The following is a 15565-nucleotide window of genomic DNA, read 5'->3' as shown; positions in this document are numbered from 1 at the left end:
TGCGATTTAACATTTCAGTTGATTTCAAAGTGGCGAGTGATCAATATTTAATTTTTTTGAAATGTCAAGTGAAATGTAAGCCCACAGATCTCGGCAGGGTTGGATGTCTGTGTTTTGCGTGGCTTGCATTCATCTCTTCGACGAGGGTCAGCAGGTTCTTTCCTGTTCGTCCTTGGTGGCCCGCTGCGTCTTAACAGACAACAGGAACGACTCAAGCGGCTTTTTTCCCCAATATCCGTTACTACGTCACACACACACACACGCCCGCACACGGCAGTGAAACCGGATCGTCTCTTGTGCCTTTTCCTCGGTTTGGGCGAGTGCGCTCCTCTGCTCTTTCTTCAACAGTTGAGTGGTCAAATCCCAGCCCAGCTCAACAACGAGAGCCAACGCGACGCTTACGGGTTCCCTCGCCGTCTCCTTTGTGATGATAGGAGTGTTGCTACGATGGCAGGCGGCCCACCTGTAATCGAGCCGAAGCAGGGAAGAAAAGGCAATCAGATTCCGGTAAAAGTCCAGGGCCACGCCTCCTGAACAAACATTCAAACCCGACTAATCTGAGAATACGAACACATGGGCGTGGGTCGATTTTTGTTTTTTGGTTGTTTTTTTCGTTCTAAACTTACTAAAAATCTCCGTCATATTCTTCTTGTTGAATCTGTTTATTGAGAAGTTGAGCGAAATCCGTAAAACGTTTGGTCTTTAGCTCCTTTAAGCCGACAGTCAGCTGTGTGTGCCAGCCGCTTATCCAACGGAGGAGGGAAAAACATATTGTTCCTTTAAAAATCAAATCCTGTTTCAAAAACCAAATGATCACCACAAGCAAGGTAATTACAGGGTCTGCTGTTGAAACAGATGGCCTCCGCCAGGCAGAAAGATTACCTGGCTTAGAGAGACCACAACTGTCAAAACATGAGATTTTGTTTCTGTTATTGGTGACACAAGAGCAGGAGATTATGAAATGTTGATCTGTAGGGTGTCTACAGTCTGGAAAAGTGTGAACAGGATTCCAATCTTCCAGACCTGGAAACGTTTGGGAAAACAAATGTGGAAAAATATTTGATTTTCTAGATTTGCCATTTCATGGCCACACATCGTTGATTGGCTCCATTTCATATCCAGAAGCCAAACAGTTTTGTACCCATATGTATTTGTCTCTCTACTTCAGCATTTTATTGAAATTGCGAAGATAAATTATCACAAAAAATGTCCAGATCTCTTCATTTAAACTGATCTCACATTATTTTAGGAGAAATTTGTGGTCGTTTTGTTGCCCAGTTGGAACAGTGGACTCAGATGAGATATTACCTCTGAATTAATCCAGAATAACTCTGATTTTCCAGTTGCAGATCCTCGTTTCATCCCTGGTAGACTGAGCAGATTCCAGATTCTCCTCTGATTGATGGATGACGCAAAGCAGTCAGTAGCAGATGGCTTGTTTTAGGACTTGTTCCAAAATAATAATAAAAAGAAACGAAAGTGAAAATGCTGAAGCGATCAAATGACCCGCAGCTTTCATACGCTTAATGTAAACACGGAGGTAAACCATTATGATTGATGGTTTTCTCTCACAAGGACCTTTTTATAGTGTTGAAATATGGAGTTCTACAGAAAATCGATCATCTCATTAAAGGTCTCTAATCTTTCTCTCATTGTTTATACAATGTTCAGTTGGTTCTAAAAGGCTTAAAGGGTACAAAGAGTGTCCGCTATGCTGTTATACCACCAGCAGCCTGAACCGCTGGTACAAAGCAGGACAGTTGCATGGTTTCAAGTCGTTTATTCCCAGAACTGACCTCTACAGCTGAAACTGAGCCTTACCGGACCAGGCCATGGTCTCCCAATCTCTTACGGTTCCGTTTCAATGGTCCAGAGTGAATCATAGCTTCAGCTTCCTTTTTTTTTTTTCTTTTTTTTTTTGCTACTCTACAGAATGTCCTACCGAGCCGTGCGTCTTGCAGGCGTGGTCAGTTTGTTCAGTTGAAGCTGGAGATAAATGGGCATTATGTGCAAATCCTCGCACTGAGCATCCAAACCTGACAACGCGAGACTCAACATCCGTCGCAAGGCCGTGCAGCTTACCTAAATAAGGCAAGGCTTCGGCGCGTGTGAGAGGGGCGCGTGGCTAATTGGCAGAGAAGCTTCACACATTCTCATTGATCAAAGTGTGTGTGTTTCAGAGCAGATGGTGACAGTGCATGAGTCAGTGTGTGTGTGTGTGTGACGTCCAACTGACATCACCCGCACCGCTAGCTGTGCCAAACTCACACTGGTGCACCTGTATTTATAGCTTTGATCTGTGTGTGTTTACTGACTTGTACCTGATGTGGTAAAGCTGGTTTATGTCAAGCCCCCCCTTCTTCCGCTAAAGTGTGGGTGTACTGTATATACATACACACCGTGTGTTTCAGTGGAGATCATGGTGTGTGTTTCTTGCTCATTGACGTGTAAAGCTGCAATCTGGATGTCTGGCTGTGAGGACCTGCCTCACCGCCCACACACACTCACTATTAACGCTGCGATACACACCTCTTCTCGCGCAGTTAACTGTGTTACTTCAGGTCTATTTATGGTCCTCTGGCTCAGACAGCCGGCTCTACTTTATCCTGACACCAACTAAATAAAAAAAACCACACAGGAATCATTTTGCATTCATAGGCTGATGTTGAACTGCTGTAAAATGACAAAACGCTGGCGTGTCGGACAGAGGGGGAAGATCTGCCGCTCTGGGTGAAGCAGGGGAACTCTGGTTGTTATCAGGTTGGAGTGTCATCCTATCAGGTTCCTTGCTTCAATTAAATTTCAGCCTGGTTGGCAACAGGACCATAAAACACACTCCACATAGTCCTGAGAGTTGGAGAGAAAAATGGATCTTTCTGAAGCACAACTTGCAACTAAATAAAATTGCTGTACATCGTGAAAAGTAGGGAAAAAGCATCAGCAAATTTGTGTTTGGCCAATAATTTCTTTAACATAGCAATGCATTTTGGCAGTTTGTGAAGGAAAATGTGTTTTGCTGGTTGAACAGCCAAGCAGAACGTACAGAGTAGAGGTGAGGGATGGCACATCGCTCACTGGACAAGTGAGTCTTGTCATCATTGGAGGTAAAGATTGTAGGGAAAACAATCTGGCAGTACTGCATTTGTTGATTGACGTCATTGGCTACGCGAAGGCGATACTTGCGGAACAGCACGTGCATCGTCAACTGGACGGGGCGACCAGCAACGAGCAAATATGTCAGGAGAATTCAGAGAAACTGGCTGCCCAAGGGCGCACGCGCAAAACGAAATCATCGGCGCACCGACCACTGCTTTAGCATGCGCACGACTCGCCCACGTAGATGCTGCATAGCAAAGAACACGCTGCTCATGAAGACACACTCAACTTGACTAGAACCAGTCATTAACCTTCTAGAGCGAGACTCGACACTAGAAAAGGGGGCGACATTGGCTGAGTTGTAACAAACGGTGCTTAAAGAGTGGGATCTCGTCTCACAGCAGTGTGTGACCAACCTAAGGACTTAGATGTCAGGCTTTTGTGACTGTGTGTGGTTCTCCTATGCACTGTCAAGACCTCTGTTAAACTGATAGGTCATGTTTCTTCTCCTGTTATGGCGTATCTATGCCTTTTTACGTGCAAGCATAATGTGACGGAGCTCATTTTTTCCTTCCTCACTCTTTTCTCCACAGAGCCGAACTTCACGCTGACCCTGGAAGCTGCCACGAAGCCCCAGAAGACAGGCGAGCCCATAGAGCTCTCCTGTGACGTGACCAACATCTTCCAGCTACCACCAGGGGGCAGACTGGGTGTCAGATGGGAGCACATCGGTCTTCCTGGTACTGCACAGTAATTACCCTTTTCCTTTTAAGCTGAAAACTCTGTTCTATGTTCACTTACTGATTCTATCCAATCACTAATAGAAAAGGGGGCAAACGCTCCGTCCCCAAAGCTCATTGGCTCCTTGGACGCCTACGGCAACCTGGAGTCGAATTCGGCGTACAAAGACAGGCTGGACAGTGGAGTGTTGGGTCTGAGCAGAGCCCGACCCAACACGTTCAAACTGCGGTTTCTCCGCACACAGGTAAGAAGATAATCACCACAACCAGAGGATCTGACAACGTGGCACTAAATTCAACCCTGTTAAAACAACGTTTTATCCCTTTGCAGAAGATCGACATGGGCCAGTATGTGTGCTCCGTCTCTGCCTGGAGCGTTAGCAGCCAGGGGGAGATGGTGCAGGCCGTCGAGTACAAAAGCTCGCCGCTGACCGTACGGTGGGACACCAAGAGTAAGCCAGATTCAGAACGCCGCCTCACGTCCACTTTTAGGACCGTTTTAATTGATTTAAACGAACAAAATCCTTCTGGGATCTCAAACTGAGACGTCGAGGCTGTTCTTTTGTTTAACTTAATGGCTGCAGATTAAATCCCGGGCACTTCTGGTTCAAAGAGAGTTTTGACGTCTGCAGCTTAGAGAAGCCTTGAGTGCTTTAGACGAAATGATTGAAGTACCAAGCTAACACCAGTGAAAAGTAGCATTTTCAGCTTTTGCTCTGACTTTATAGCTGCAGTTTCCGGACTTCACAGAGAAATCCCACAAAAGACAACTTGTTGTCTCAGCTCTTCACCCACAATGCACGCACACATTTACTTCCTGTCCGCCGAGAACTTTCTGACCTCGGCTTATCTAATCGGGCCATGATGTCATCACATTTCGAAGGCTGCCTGCGTCGGTGCCAGTTTTAGAAAATAAAAGGCAAGGTTCCTCTGTAGTCTGTAAAAGCCTGGAATTTTATTTCAGAATTTTCCAGGCCTGGAGAAGTTTGGAAAATGGAAGTATGGGTGCAAAAAGTATTTTGAGACTTTTTTTTATCATCACATCACTTCCTTGAACACTTGGGTCTTTGCTTCCTTCCTCTTCTTCCTCAACCATCTTTCTTTTCCTTCCATCTGTCTGTCTTACTTTATGTCCTCCTTCATTCCTTCCTAACTTCCTTCCCTACTTTGTGCCCTTTCTCTCTATCCTTCCATGTAACCTACCTCACTTACTTCATGTTCTTTCATCTCTCCCTTAAATTTTTGTTTCCTTATTTCCTTCTTCCTTCTGTCTGTCTATCCTTTCTTCCATTTTGTTCCTTGATGCGATCTTGTTAATTTCTCCCCTCCTCCTTTGTATCCTCTCTGCCTTTTGGTCCTTTATTTCATTTGTATACTTGCTCATTTCCTTGTATCCTTTCCTTTCTTCCTTGTATTTTTCCTTCCTATCTTGTCCATCCACTGTACCTTCCTGCCTTCTTTCCTTTATTACTTCCTTGTATCCATCCTTCCTTGCATTACTTGTCTTTCCTTCCAGTATCCTTTCTCCATTCCTTCTGTGTATTCTTTTTTCCTAACTCACATCCTCCTATCCTTCCTTCCTTAGCCTTCCTACTATAGAAATATCCTCCATGATTTTATGATGAACTGGAATATTAAAGTATTAAAATCTCAGTCAACTTAAGTTTTTTCAAACCCAGGAAACGTTGTGCTGTGACCTCTTCTAAAGTTGATTTAAGGTCTGCTTGCGATTTTTAGCCCCCACTCTCAACGTCGCGGCCAAAACCATTCGTCAGGTCTCTGTGGGCGGGGCTACCTTTGAGATGAGCTGCTCCGCCGTCACCGAGAACATCGGGGACTGGATCGGCTTCGCCGTGTACATCCAATCACAGGACGGCATAAAAGGCGGCGTCAAAACCATCATGTCCCTCAGCCCCGACAACGTGGTGCAGATCACCGACCCAGCTAGGAGGTACACACACTGTCCCTCATCTTAAACAACACACTCCGACGTTTGATTCTAAAGTTGTCCTTCGACCTGCTCCCAAAGCGACAACCTGGTTCTTTCCAAAACCGGCTCGGGAGAGTTCCGCTTCCGCCTGGAGGGCGTCCAGGTGTCCGACACAGGTTACTACTGGTGCAACGTCACAGCTTTCACCAAACAGCAGCCCGATCAGTCCTGGACCACCGCCGCCACGTCGGAGTCCAACAAAGTCAACATCTTCATTAAAGAAGACGGTACGTCCACACGTGTCTTCTTCTTTTTTTTTCTTTTTTTTACTTAGTTTATCTGTTCATCTCGTAGCCTTCTAAGGTCATGGAAAAGTAGATTTATTTCAAAATATTAGTTCAAAACCTTTAAATTCTCGATAAAGTCGACATAGACTGAGATGGTTCAAGCATTTATTGCTGTTAATTTAGAGGATAAACACAAACTAAGTTTTACAGACTAATACATAAGACCAGTTCAGGCTGGATCCTTGCATAGTTTTTGGAAAGTTTAGTGGAAGAAAAAACTGTGCTAGCAAAAATCTGCAGGAACATCTTGGATTTTTGTGATGCATGAATTCTGAAGCCAAATCCGATATCAAGAAAAGCCAGACTTGACGTGCTGCTGTTATTTATCCAATATTGGAGACTTTATTGTAATTTATGAAGCAGAATTTGCTTTAAGATGTTTAAAGGAGATTCACATTTCATTTTAAAGCAGATAAAACACAAGAACAGGACCGCCATCTGCTCACTGGCACGTTAGAAACCGACTCCTGCTCTCTGACCTGCTCGTGTTTTAAAATTAAGTATCGCTTATATGGCTTCCCAGCAGGAGCTCTGTAAGAGAGCCATCTCATTTAATAAAAATCCAACAGAATCTATCATTTCAAAACAAACAAAATCCTTTCCTCTTTGCATCCGCATTCATTAATTATTCAAAGCCATTTTGCAGCCTTTCAGTGATTTATTTGCTTTCATAAAAGTCCTCAGATCATTAGTGAGTGAACTAAAGTCTTGCAGTAAGTGAAAGAAAGATGGAAGCAGCTCCTTTTTTCTGCTTCCTAGCACATTACAAACACATCCTCCATCCACTCACGTGTAAAATGAAGTCCCTAATAATGTGCAAAAAAGCACACACACACCCACACACACCTAGAGCTCTTTGACGCCCACCACTGCCACTGGCCTACTTATTGTCTTTTGATCTGACTGGGAAGTTGGAAACTAAAAGAGGAAACTGGATGGGAGGTGATGGAGTGGACGAGGAGAAAAAAAGAAGAAAGGTTTGTTGGTGTGAAAGTAATCCGAGTACAAGAGAACGTAGAAAGGAAGCTGGAAGGGTAGATAAAAATTGGAAATGTTTGCGGTAAAGCAAGTAAACAAAGAAAATGGAAATAAGTTGAAATTTTAAGGTAAGATATTAAAATGAATCGATTTTAAGTTCTATTTGTGAGCCAATAAGATGCAAGAAACAGAGTTTGCACATTCACGTGCATAAACGTGTTTAGCGTAGGCTTCACTTATAAAGGTCTTTGCGTATTAAATGTAATCACATTCAAAGGACCCTCAAGTCCAGTGCTTACGTCTGCTTTTGTCTCAACAGGTGCAAAAAAAAAAGTCTGAACAGAAAGCTCAGAGTTCTGACAGAATCTAGACGTTCCTCCGAACAAGGAGATCTTAATATTTGTGTGAAATATATATTTTAAATAAGATTTTGAAATCAAAGAATGGGTCCACATGTGAAATTCCCTCATGTCAATATAGAAATCTAGAGATTTCATGCAATTTTCTAGTCACAGACAGCGCTGGTCTGTCAGAATGCTACTCTATTTGCTCCAAACGTTTAAATTACACTTTTGGTGTTCCTTGTGTCAATTACCTTATGTAATTCATCAAAAAGGTAAATATCTAAAGAATAAAAGAGCTGCATTAACCCTCATGGTCATGGCCAATGCTGTGTTGAACTTTGTTCACAAAATGTGCCATTATTATGCAGATGTGTGATTTTCTGTATATTTTTCTAGATGACTTTAAAACAGACTCGTGCTCCCGGTCAGAACTCTGCTTTGGAGCAGTTTGTGTCCCATATTTGTTCCTACACATCGAATGCCACATTTTTGAATTATCTTTGCGATATTTGTAGGAGGCAAAGACGCTTATAGGCTGTGGGAGTGGAGCGGCGACGTACGAGACACGTGGAAAACCAGATGATAAACCCAGGACTGCGTTTCGGTCTCTCTCTGGGGGAAGCGGGAGCCTTCAGCTCCACGTACATCTCACACTTTTTGTCCCTGCTCATCCATCCTGCCCCGTCTCCTCTCTCTCTCTCTCTCTCTGGGACGTCTTCAAAGCGAAGCCCTTTGGCCAATCAGCCGGCTGCGAAGATCTGCACCGCCGCTTTCGTTTCGTTTTTCTTTTTTCCGTCTCCGCTCGCTTAAATGTGTGTGGAATCTTTCAAGTGTGTGTCCAAGTGGAATATTTTAAGTTGACCCCCTCCATCCTCCTGCTAGCCCACAAACACACCCACATAAACGGTGTGCCAGCGTCAATGTGAGCTGGCGGAGAGCCCCCATATGCTCGCCTGAGGGGATGGAAGCTCAGCTCTGTGCGAGCGTCTTCCACTCCTTCCTCCAGCCGTATCCTCAACGTTTCCGAGGTGTTGTCCTGTTTCTGAGTGTATGGAAATGTAAAACCTCGCTCACACATTTCCCGTCAAGTATTTCAGCTCGAATGCGATCTGGCAGAACCGCAAATGTGGTGCGGCTGCAGAGGAAAGACTGGATTGGTACAAAAGTGTCTTTTATTTTCTGGTTTTTATGCATTCAAAATGAACCTTTGTGTGTTTTTCACTTTGCATTTTAATGTGACGTTGCTACATTTGCAAAAAAAAAGAAAGAAAATGTAGCAAGTAAGGATTTAAGATGTGTTCCCTGCTTTCGGATTCCAACTCCTTTACTCTCTTTGTAAATGTCCCCTGAGAACACCAGTGAGACCAAGGAACACAGCGGGAAGATCAGAGAGAAAGCTTTGGAGATGATTTAAAGCAACATGTTGTAAGTTTTAAAACAAGATCCCCCAGCATTTGGACGTGACGCAGCACTCTGTTAAACATAGCGTCTGAAACCAGTAAGCCAGGCTCTGCTTCTGCCGGAGGTTCCTTCCTGTTAAAAGGTCGGTTTTCCGCTGCACCTCCATTACAGCCGTGCATGAGACTTTGTCGAAATTCAGCAGAGTTACGCAGTTGCAGTGTTTCCATTAAATAAGAAATGCAATTGAAACCACACATGGGTAAGTTTGTACGTCATAAGTCATCTTAGCTCCAGAACCTTTTCTTTTTTTTTTTTTTAAATCTAACAACCTGTTTTTTACATTCTAAATTGCCGTGTTTTTCTTAGCACATTTGTTGTCGCAATTTGAGTTTGCGTAGTTTTATGGTAAATGGAAACGCAGCTGGTGTGAATGTTTATCCTACAGAAGTGACTCTATGTGATCTGTTCATTGAAAAACTAAACCAATGGACTGCACTGTTTTACAAGTGTGACTGAATTGGAATCTGTTCCTAATTGAACTAAATTAACAATATATTTTTATATATAAGTTTAATCGTTGTGCCTTCAAAATTTTTTTGTGAATTTGCTTCATAGACAAACCAAATTTAATCCAGTTTGCTGCAAGCAAACCAGAGCTTATTGGAAAACTGATTGAACTAAATACAGGAAGAAAACCTGTTTTAGGCTGCATAAAGACTTGGGATTGAGATCATTTTCCTTTTAAAATCCCAATAAAATTATTTACATTTGTTATTGCAATGTGACAAGATGTGAGAAAGTAGAATTTTCCAGCTCTCTGGATCCGATTTCGTAATTTAGAAACATTTTTACTCTTTAGAGCACCTTGTTGATGCCCTGAAAGCACATCTAGCGGGTCAGGAGCTCCTCTTAGGCCGTTTTACAACACTTGTAAATGAACTGGGTCTCATGAATTTACACATTAGAATCAGACTTTCTGTGACAGACGACTGGACTGGAGTTCACTAGTCTTATCAATGCCATTCTGCTTTTCCTTTCACTTAATGTTTTCAGTTGAAATTCACATTTTTCTATACATTATGTATCTTTTTATAATGAGTTCCTGTTTTTAAATGTGAAATTTTAACAGTGTAAATGTTTGAGAACTACTCAAAAGTTGCACCAATGACCCAATCAAACATGCTACAATATGCAGACGCTCTGTCTGCGCTAGCGAAGGATCACTCCCATCAACGGGCTGCGCGGTTCTTTAAACTTTCATCTCAAGATGGTTGCCCTTTGTTTCAGATGCAGTCATCAACGACTCGCATTCATAGACGGGACGGGACTTGTTTGTTGCCACAAAAAGCATTTTTTAGCAAGATACGAAATAGCAGCTTTTAGGGAAGGAAAGAACAAAATGTACCAGATTCGTCCCCCAGCCTTCTCCCTCTGACTTAAAAAAAATAAAAATCTGATGACACGTGAGGTCCCACGAATCCAGCAGAAAAGGGCTGAACAAACAGAAATATGAGCTTTTCACAACATTACAGGCTTTTATTTTTTGTTTTTGTTTTAAAGCACCGAAGGTCAGCGCTGCTTTTAACACATTTCACCGTACGACTGGGCGGACTCGGCTGCACTTTCTTTCGCTCCTTCCACTGGGAGTATCCACTTGAAGCGCTCAGCATGCGAAAAGAAAAATGCATTGAATAATTTACATTTAAAACATGAGTGAAATTTAGACCAAACCCAGCAAACAGCTGAGAATCTGCAGGTTTTTGCAACGTTTAGAGCATCTGACTGAGTGTGTTGGTTCAGAATGTTTTTTGGGGGGGGTTCCTCTCTAAATAACAGAGCAATCAACCCCCTTTTCCCTTTTTTAAGAGTGTGTTTACTCTCTGAAATGTGCTGATTCCCCTCGAGGGGCAACGTGGGTTTAAAAAATTCAGTTGAATTGAGTCTTTTTGATCACTTCCTCTGATGTGCGGAGGCCGTTGTTAAATGTTAAGCTGACTGGAAACGATGCGCTTGGTGTTTGCAGGGCTGACGTTCTCCGTCAAAATCCACTCCGACGCCAGCAGCGTTTATCCGTGGGAAATGGCCAAGATGGAGTGCTCTGTCGGCGTCTCCGGATCCTTGCCAAAAAGTGGTAGGTGCGAACTCTCAGACAGGTAGAACACACTTTACTGCTCCTCATTAACCAAAAAACAACCACCACCCCTCACAAAAAAATGTAAAAAACTGGATTTTCATCTTGTTTTGTAAGCTTTTTTTTTTTTCCACGTCTTCTGCTACAAAAACACAGAACCATTTCCACTCATTACCTCTGAGCTCTTCACCTGCCAGCCTGTCGGCAGCTGTGTTCGTAACAATGATGGTACACAAGCAGTTGGTTCTGCTCAGAATGTGTTAGTGGCTGGAAAAGCAGGTTTATTACTGTGCTGAAGTGCCGTCGTTTGTTGGTCTCTCTGCAGATTGCTGGTAAATTCTACTACTTCCTGTTGAAGTGAAACCAAATACATTCAATACTTTCTTGTTCTGAGTACATTTAAAGGCAAATAAATATGGGAAAAATGTAATTCCTGACTAGAAGTCTAGAAGTCATCCGTCTGTCCATGTTATCCTGTTTCTGCATTTGTTGATCATCCATTCATCATTTTGACCAGACACTTATTCATCTGCCCATTTATTCATCTGTAAATCATTTTCACTAAGAGTCTACATAGAGATCATCCATCCATCTGTTGGTCGATCAATATCGACCAACTTGCTTCCATCGACCAATCGATGGAAGGATTTGCTTCCATCGATTTGCTGATCAACTGTCTGTCCATCCCCTTAAAATCAGACACCTGCAAAAATATCTGCCATAAATTCATAGACAACAAAAATGCGAGAGCATTTTAACATGACAAAGTGTTGTGACTGTGCAACTGGTCATTTAGCAATGTGGAACCAAAACCTTTATCTTCCTTTACAGTGACTGCTTACTGGTGATTCTAATAAGCCATTTAATCATAATCACAATGACGACACACACAACTTCATCAACCACTGGGGCTTTTTTTTAGATCCAATATTTCTTGTAACAGACGACAGATGTTTAATGTTCTTAAGTCAAGCAATGTGTCCAAAAGTAAACTCCAAAGGTTTATCATTTTATCAGTGTGACATCAAATTATAGCCATAAAGGATTATTTGTACGGCAATGTTATTATTAATTATTGATAAGCGTTGGAGGCTCTATATGCAAAAAGGATGTACTGCAGGAAGTGAACAGTCAGATACCTAAAAATTCACATCGGAGTTGAAATGTACTGGGGCTTTCAGAGTTTGGAAACCATCTGAGATGCAGCCTTCTGTTTAACCTTTAAAGTATCTCCTCTTCCTCTTCCCCATCTCTTCTTCCTCATATGGCATCATGCTGAACTCCCAACTGCCTGCTGCCCATCTGTCACCGTCCCTCTCCACTTCCTCCTCCTCCTCCTACCTTTAGCCGAAGAGTCGCTTTTTATGTTTTCGTGTGTTTTCTTTATTACGGATGCTGCCTCCATATGTATACGCAAACACGATTTGCTGCACCTGTGGACCTCTGCTGAGTGAACGCAGGGGCTGTTCTTTTGCCTGTACATAAAAACATGTTTCCTCGCAGCAGGAGAGACCTGCAGGGGTTAGCGGGTTGCTGCCTTCAAAGTGTGCACTCGCAGACAGCTGCGGCGTGGAAGGGAAACAGGCTTGTCGCTGTGACACGCGTGTGTTTAGCGTACGAAGGAAAAGGAGGCCTTTTTTGTTTTGCAGTAAGTTATGCTAAAGTTGGGCTAAAGTTAGACCTGTACTGAGACGTGACATTTTAACCCGAGGGCTTTTATTTTACAAGCGCTCAACTGGAAACTACACATTTCCCCCCGCCAGACATACACGGTGAAAAATGTATTGTTTTACGAGGACCTGCTTACTAGAGGTGTAGTGATGCCTCCAACTCTCTAGAAAGAATGATTCATAAGATCGAGACGAGATTTTAGTAACATTTTTGACAGAAACTTGTAATACTCTCGCTTTGTTTTTTAAGATTAAAGGTTTCACAAACTGTTGTAAAATTAGTCCACAATATAAAGTGATCTTACAGCCAAAAACAAAAGTCTCCGAATTGCCCCTTTTTGTAATTTGCCAATAGGATTAAAGGCTGCATACATAAGAACATGAGTTAAAGTCAGTGTTAGATGTAAGCATATTTTGCTCAGGTTTAAAGTGACAGACTCCTGCGTCCTAGGTGCACAATTGAGCATTATTACAGATCCTTTACAAAATACAAAATGTTGTGGCAGCTGTTTTACTCTCACTAGTGCTCATATATGTAAATCAGGGTGGAATCAAACACCAGAATATGGATATAATCATTTATATTCTCCTTGTTCATTCATGCTCTTTGCATTTTTCTTTTATGTTCAATGATTTTATGTCTTAGCCGTGCTTTTGACTTGCCCTATTAATGAATAATGAAAGAATGCTTAATTCATCCAGATAATCTGCTTGTTCAATTAGAAAAATCGCTCTTCTTTTTATATCGTTAAGGATCTTTAACAGCTGTGGCTCTCCAGCGTTCTTTCATTTGTTTCACATTCATACCGTCTCAGTATGTTGGTCAAAGAGCTTAATTCTGTGGCTGTCGCAGCTTCGTTTGTGTTCGGTTTAATCCACGGAGATTATTTTTGATGTCAAATAAACAGTGTGGATGGTTTTACTTTGTGAAACCGCCTTGTTTGCTAATGATGGAAAAATGCCCTGCACTGTTCTAACCTGTCATCATTTTACAACTAAGAAGCAACAAACATTACAGCTGGTAGTTATTAGCAGTTATAATTAGAAAATGCAGGTTTCTGAGAGATTTGAATGGGGAAACATTTCGAGGTTTACTGATGGCAGTTCAGAGCTGAGACCGAACAATGAAAATGGTGTCATCGTAGTTTACCCAACAGAGCAAATCCAGATCTAAGTTACCCTACTTTCCCCCAGCTGAATAAATTTAGTTCATTTTAATCTTTGATGGGTACCAAATAAATTAGGAAACACTCCAGGAAAACACAGCCTTGTGCTTTTGTTTGTAAAGCTGACTACTAAGATAAACAACTTTTTCATACTTTGACTGTATGAAACATGAGCTAAAGTCAGTGTTAGATGTAGGCATATTTTGCTCAGATTTAAAGTGACAGACTCCTGCGTCCTAGGTGCACAAATGAGCATTATTACAGATCCTTTACAAAATACAAAATGTTGTGGCAACTGTTTTACTCTCACTAGTGCTTATATATGTAAATCAGGGTGGAATCAAACACCAGAAAATGGATATAATCATTTATGTTCTCCTTGTTCATTCATGCTCTTTGCATTTTTCTTTTATGTTCAATGATTTTATGTCTTAGCCGTGCTTTTGACTTGGCTTATTAAAAAATTAATGCTTAATTCATCCAGATAGTGGATGAATTAATATCTGGATGAATCTACAAACTTCATTGCATTTGATTTGGTAAGTAGCGCCTAGTTGTAAAGGAAAGATGGCAAATACAATGGATCCTTTATTTGTGGGGGTTGGAGACCACAACCGCCCTCGATTGAAGTTAGTTTGTCAATGCATCCCCAGAATCGCTTACAGTTGCCTATTGTAATGCTTCAAACACTAAATATACCTTAATATTCATTGTTTAAACCGTCATGGCATTAGCGCAGAAGCTAACATCTACAGTCCTCCTTTTCTCCACTCTCTGAGGTTCAGCCAATGAATGAAATGAAAAATGAATGTCGCTTCTGCCTACAGCCAGTAGTGTGTTAAGTAACATCACGCCTTCGTATTTCAGCTTCCTGAACTTGATTTTCTTTTGAATATTTTACCAAAGAAAATCCTCAAATAGAGCAATTTTTGACAAATAAGGAAAAGTCCATGACCAGGGGATTTTGCGTTTGGACGAAGTTCTTTAAAACTTAAAATTAGGAAAACCTGCAGTGCGTTGATATGCACCTTTTTCCTTGTCCTTTTTAGTGTTTTATCACTAAATGAAATATTTTGCGGCCCTTTTCCTTCATAAGTCGCCTAATTTGTAAAAAATAGTACGGCGAAGCAGCTAAAACGCTCATGGAAAGTTAGAGAATCTGTTTATAGGACAAATATTAATGGTGACCTTTGTGGAAGAGTGGAGATCGAAAGACATCAGAAGTCACATTTGTAGTAAAGCGAGGATGGATGGAGGAAAACCTGTTGGAAGTTGTTGGACTGGTTTTAGATCAAAATATGTTAAATGAGTTGGAATGGCCCAGGCCTAAAGCTAACGGTTTAAGAAGTTCAGTCTGTTAAATCTGCAGAGGTGGTTTTACGAAATGACTCAAGAGGGATTAATAAAGCTGTTGGTCCATCACAGAAAATCCCAATAAAGAGCAGGCGGCAGTATCTCAGGTGGATTACTGCATACAGAGAAAGCAAATCACAGATGGTTTCCTGTGAGTCATTCGGTCATGTGGCCAATGAGGAAACTCAAATAAACTAATGTTAACAAAGGAGAGGCATTTATGTTTATAAAGCTTAAACAAGCATCGTCATCATATGCTAACACACTTCCTGTTGACGGGCGTGGCACCACGTTGTGCCTTTGTTCCTGGAAGAACTTGTTTTTGAGTATTACGAGTCGGTTTACTTCCAGTTGGACTTGGACTTTGGAAGTCATTGTTCGAGCGCATCACAAGCTCCAGCAAAGGTTG

The 15565-nt window shown here is 41.9% G+C and overlaps 1 protein-coding gene across 1 annotated transcript in view; it reads left to right on the top strand.

Annotated features, from left to right (window-relative positions):
• Positions 1-15565, top strand: part of ptgfrn (prostaglandin F2 receptor inhibitor) — a 53529-nt gene that overhangs the window by 21366 nt on the left and 16598 nt on the right. The window contains exons 6-11 of the mRNA XM_023329522.1: positions 3690-3836; positions 3921-4081; positions 4168-4288; positions 5574-5787; positions 5866-6053; positions 10860-10967. Of these exons, the coding sequence (XP_023185290.1) occupies positions 3690-3836; positions 3921-4081; positions 4168-4288; positions 5574-5787; positions 5866-6053; positions 10860-10967 (939 nt within the window). The remainder of the gene's footprint in view (positions 1-3689; positions 3837-3920; positions 4082-4167; positions 4289-5573; positions 5788-5865; positions 6054-10859; positions 10968-15565) is intronic.

Source organism: Xiphophorus maculatus, chromosome 24 (genome assembly GCF_002775205.1).
Source record: "Xiphophorus maculatus strain JP 163 A chromosome 24, X_maculatus-5.0-male, whole genome shotgun sequence".
NCBI classification, from domain to species: domain Eukaryota; kingdom Metazoa; phylum Chordata; class Actinopteri; order Cyprinodontiformes; family Poeciliidae; genus Xiphophorus; species Xiphophorus maculatus.
The sequence above is the reverse complement of the archived record's forward strand: the minus strand, read 5'-3'. Positions and strand labels throughout refer to the sequence as shown.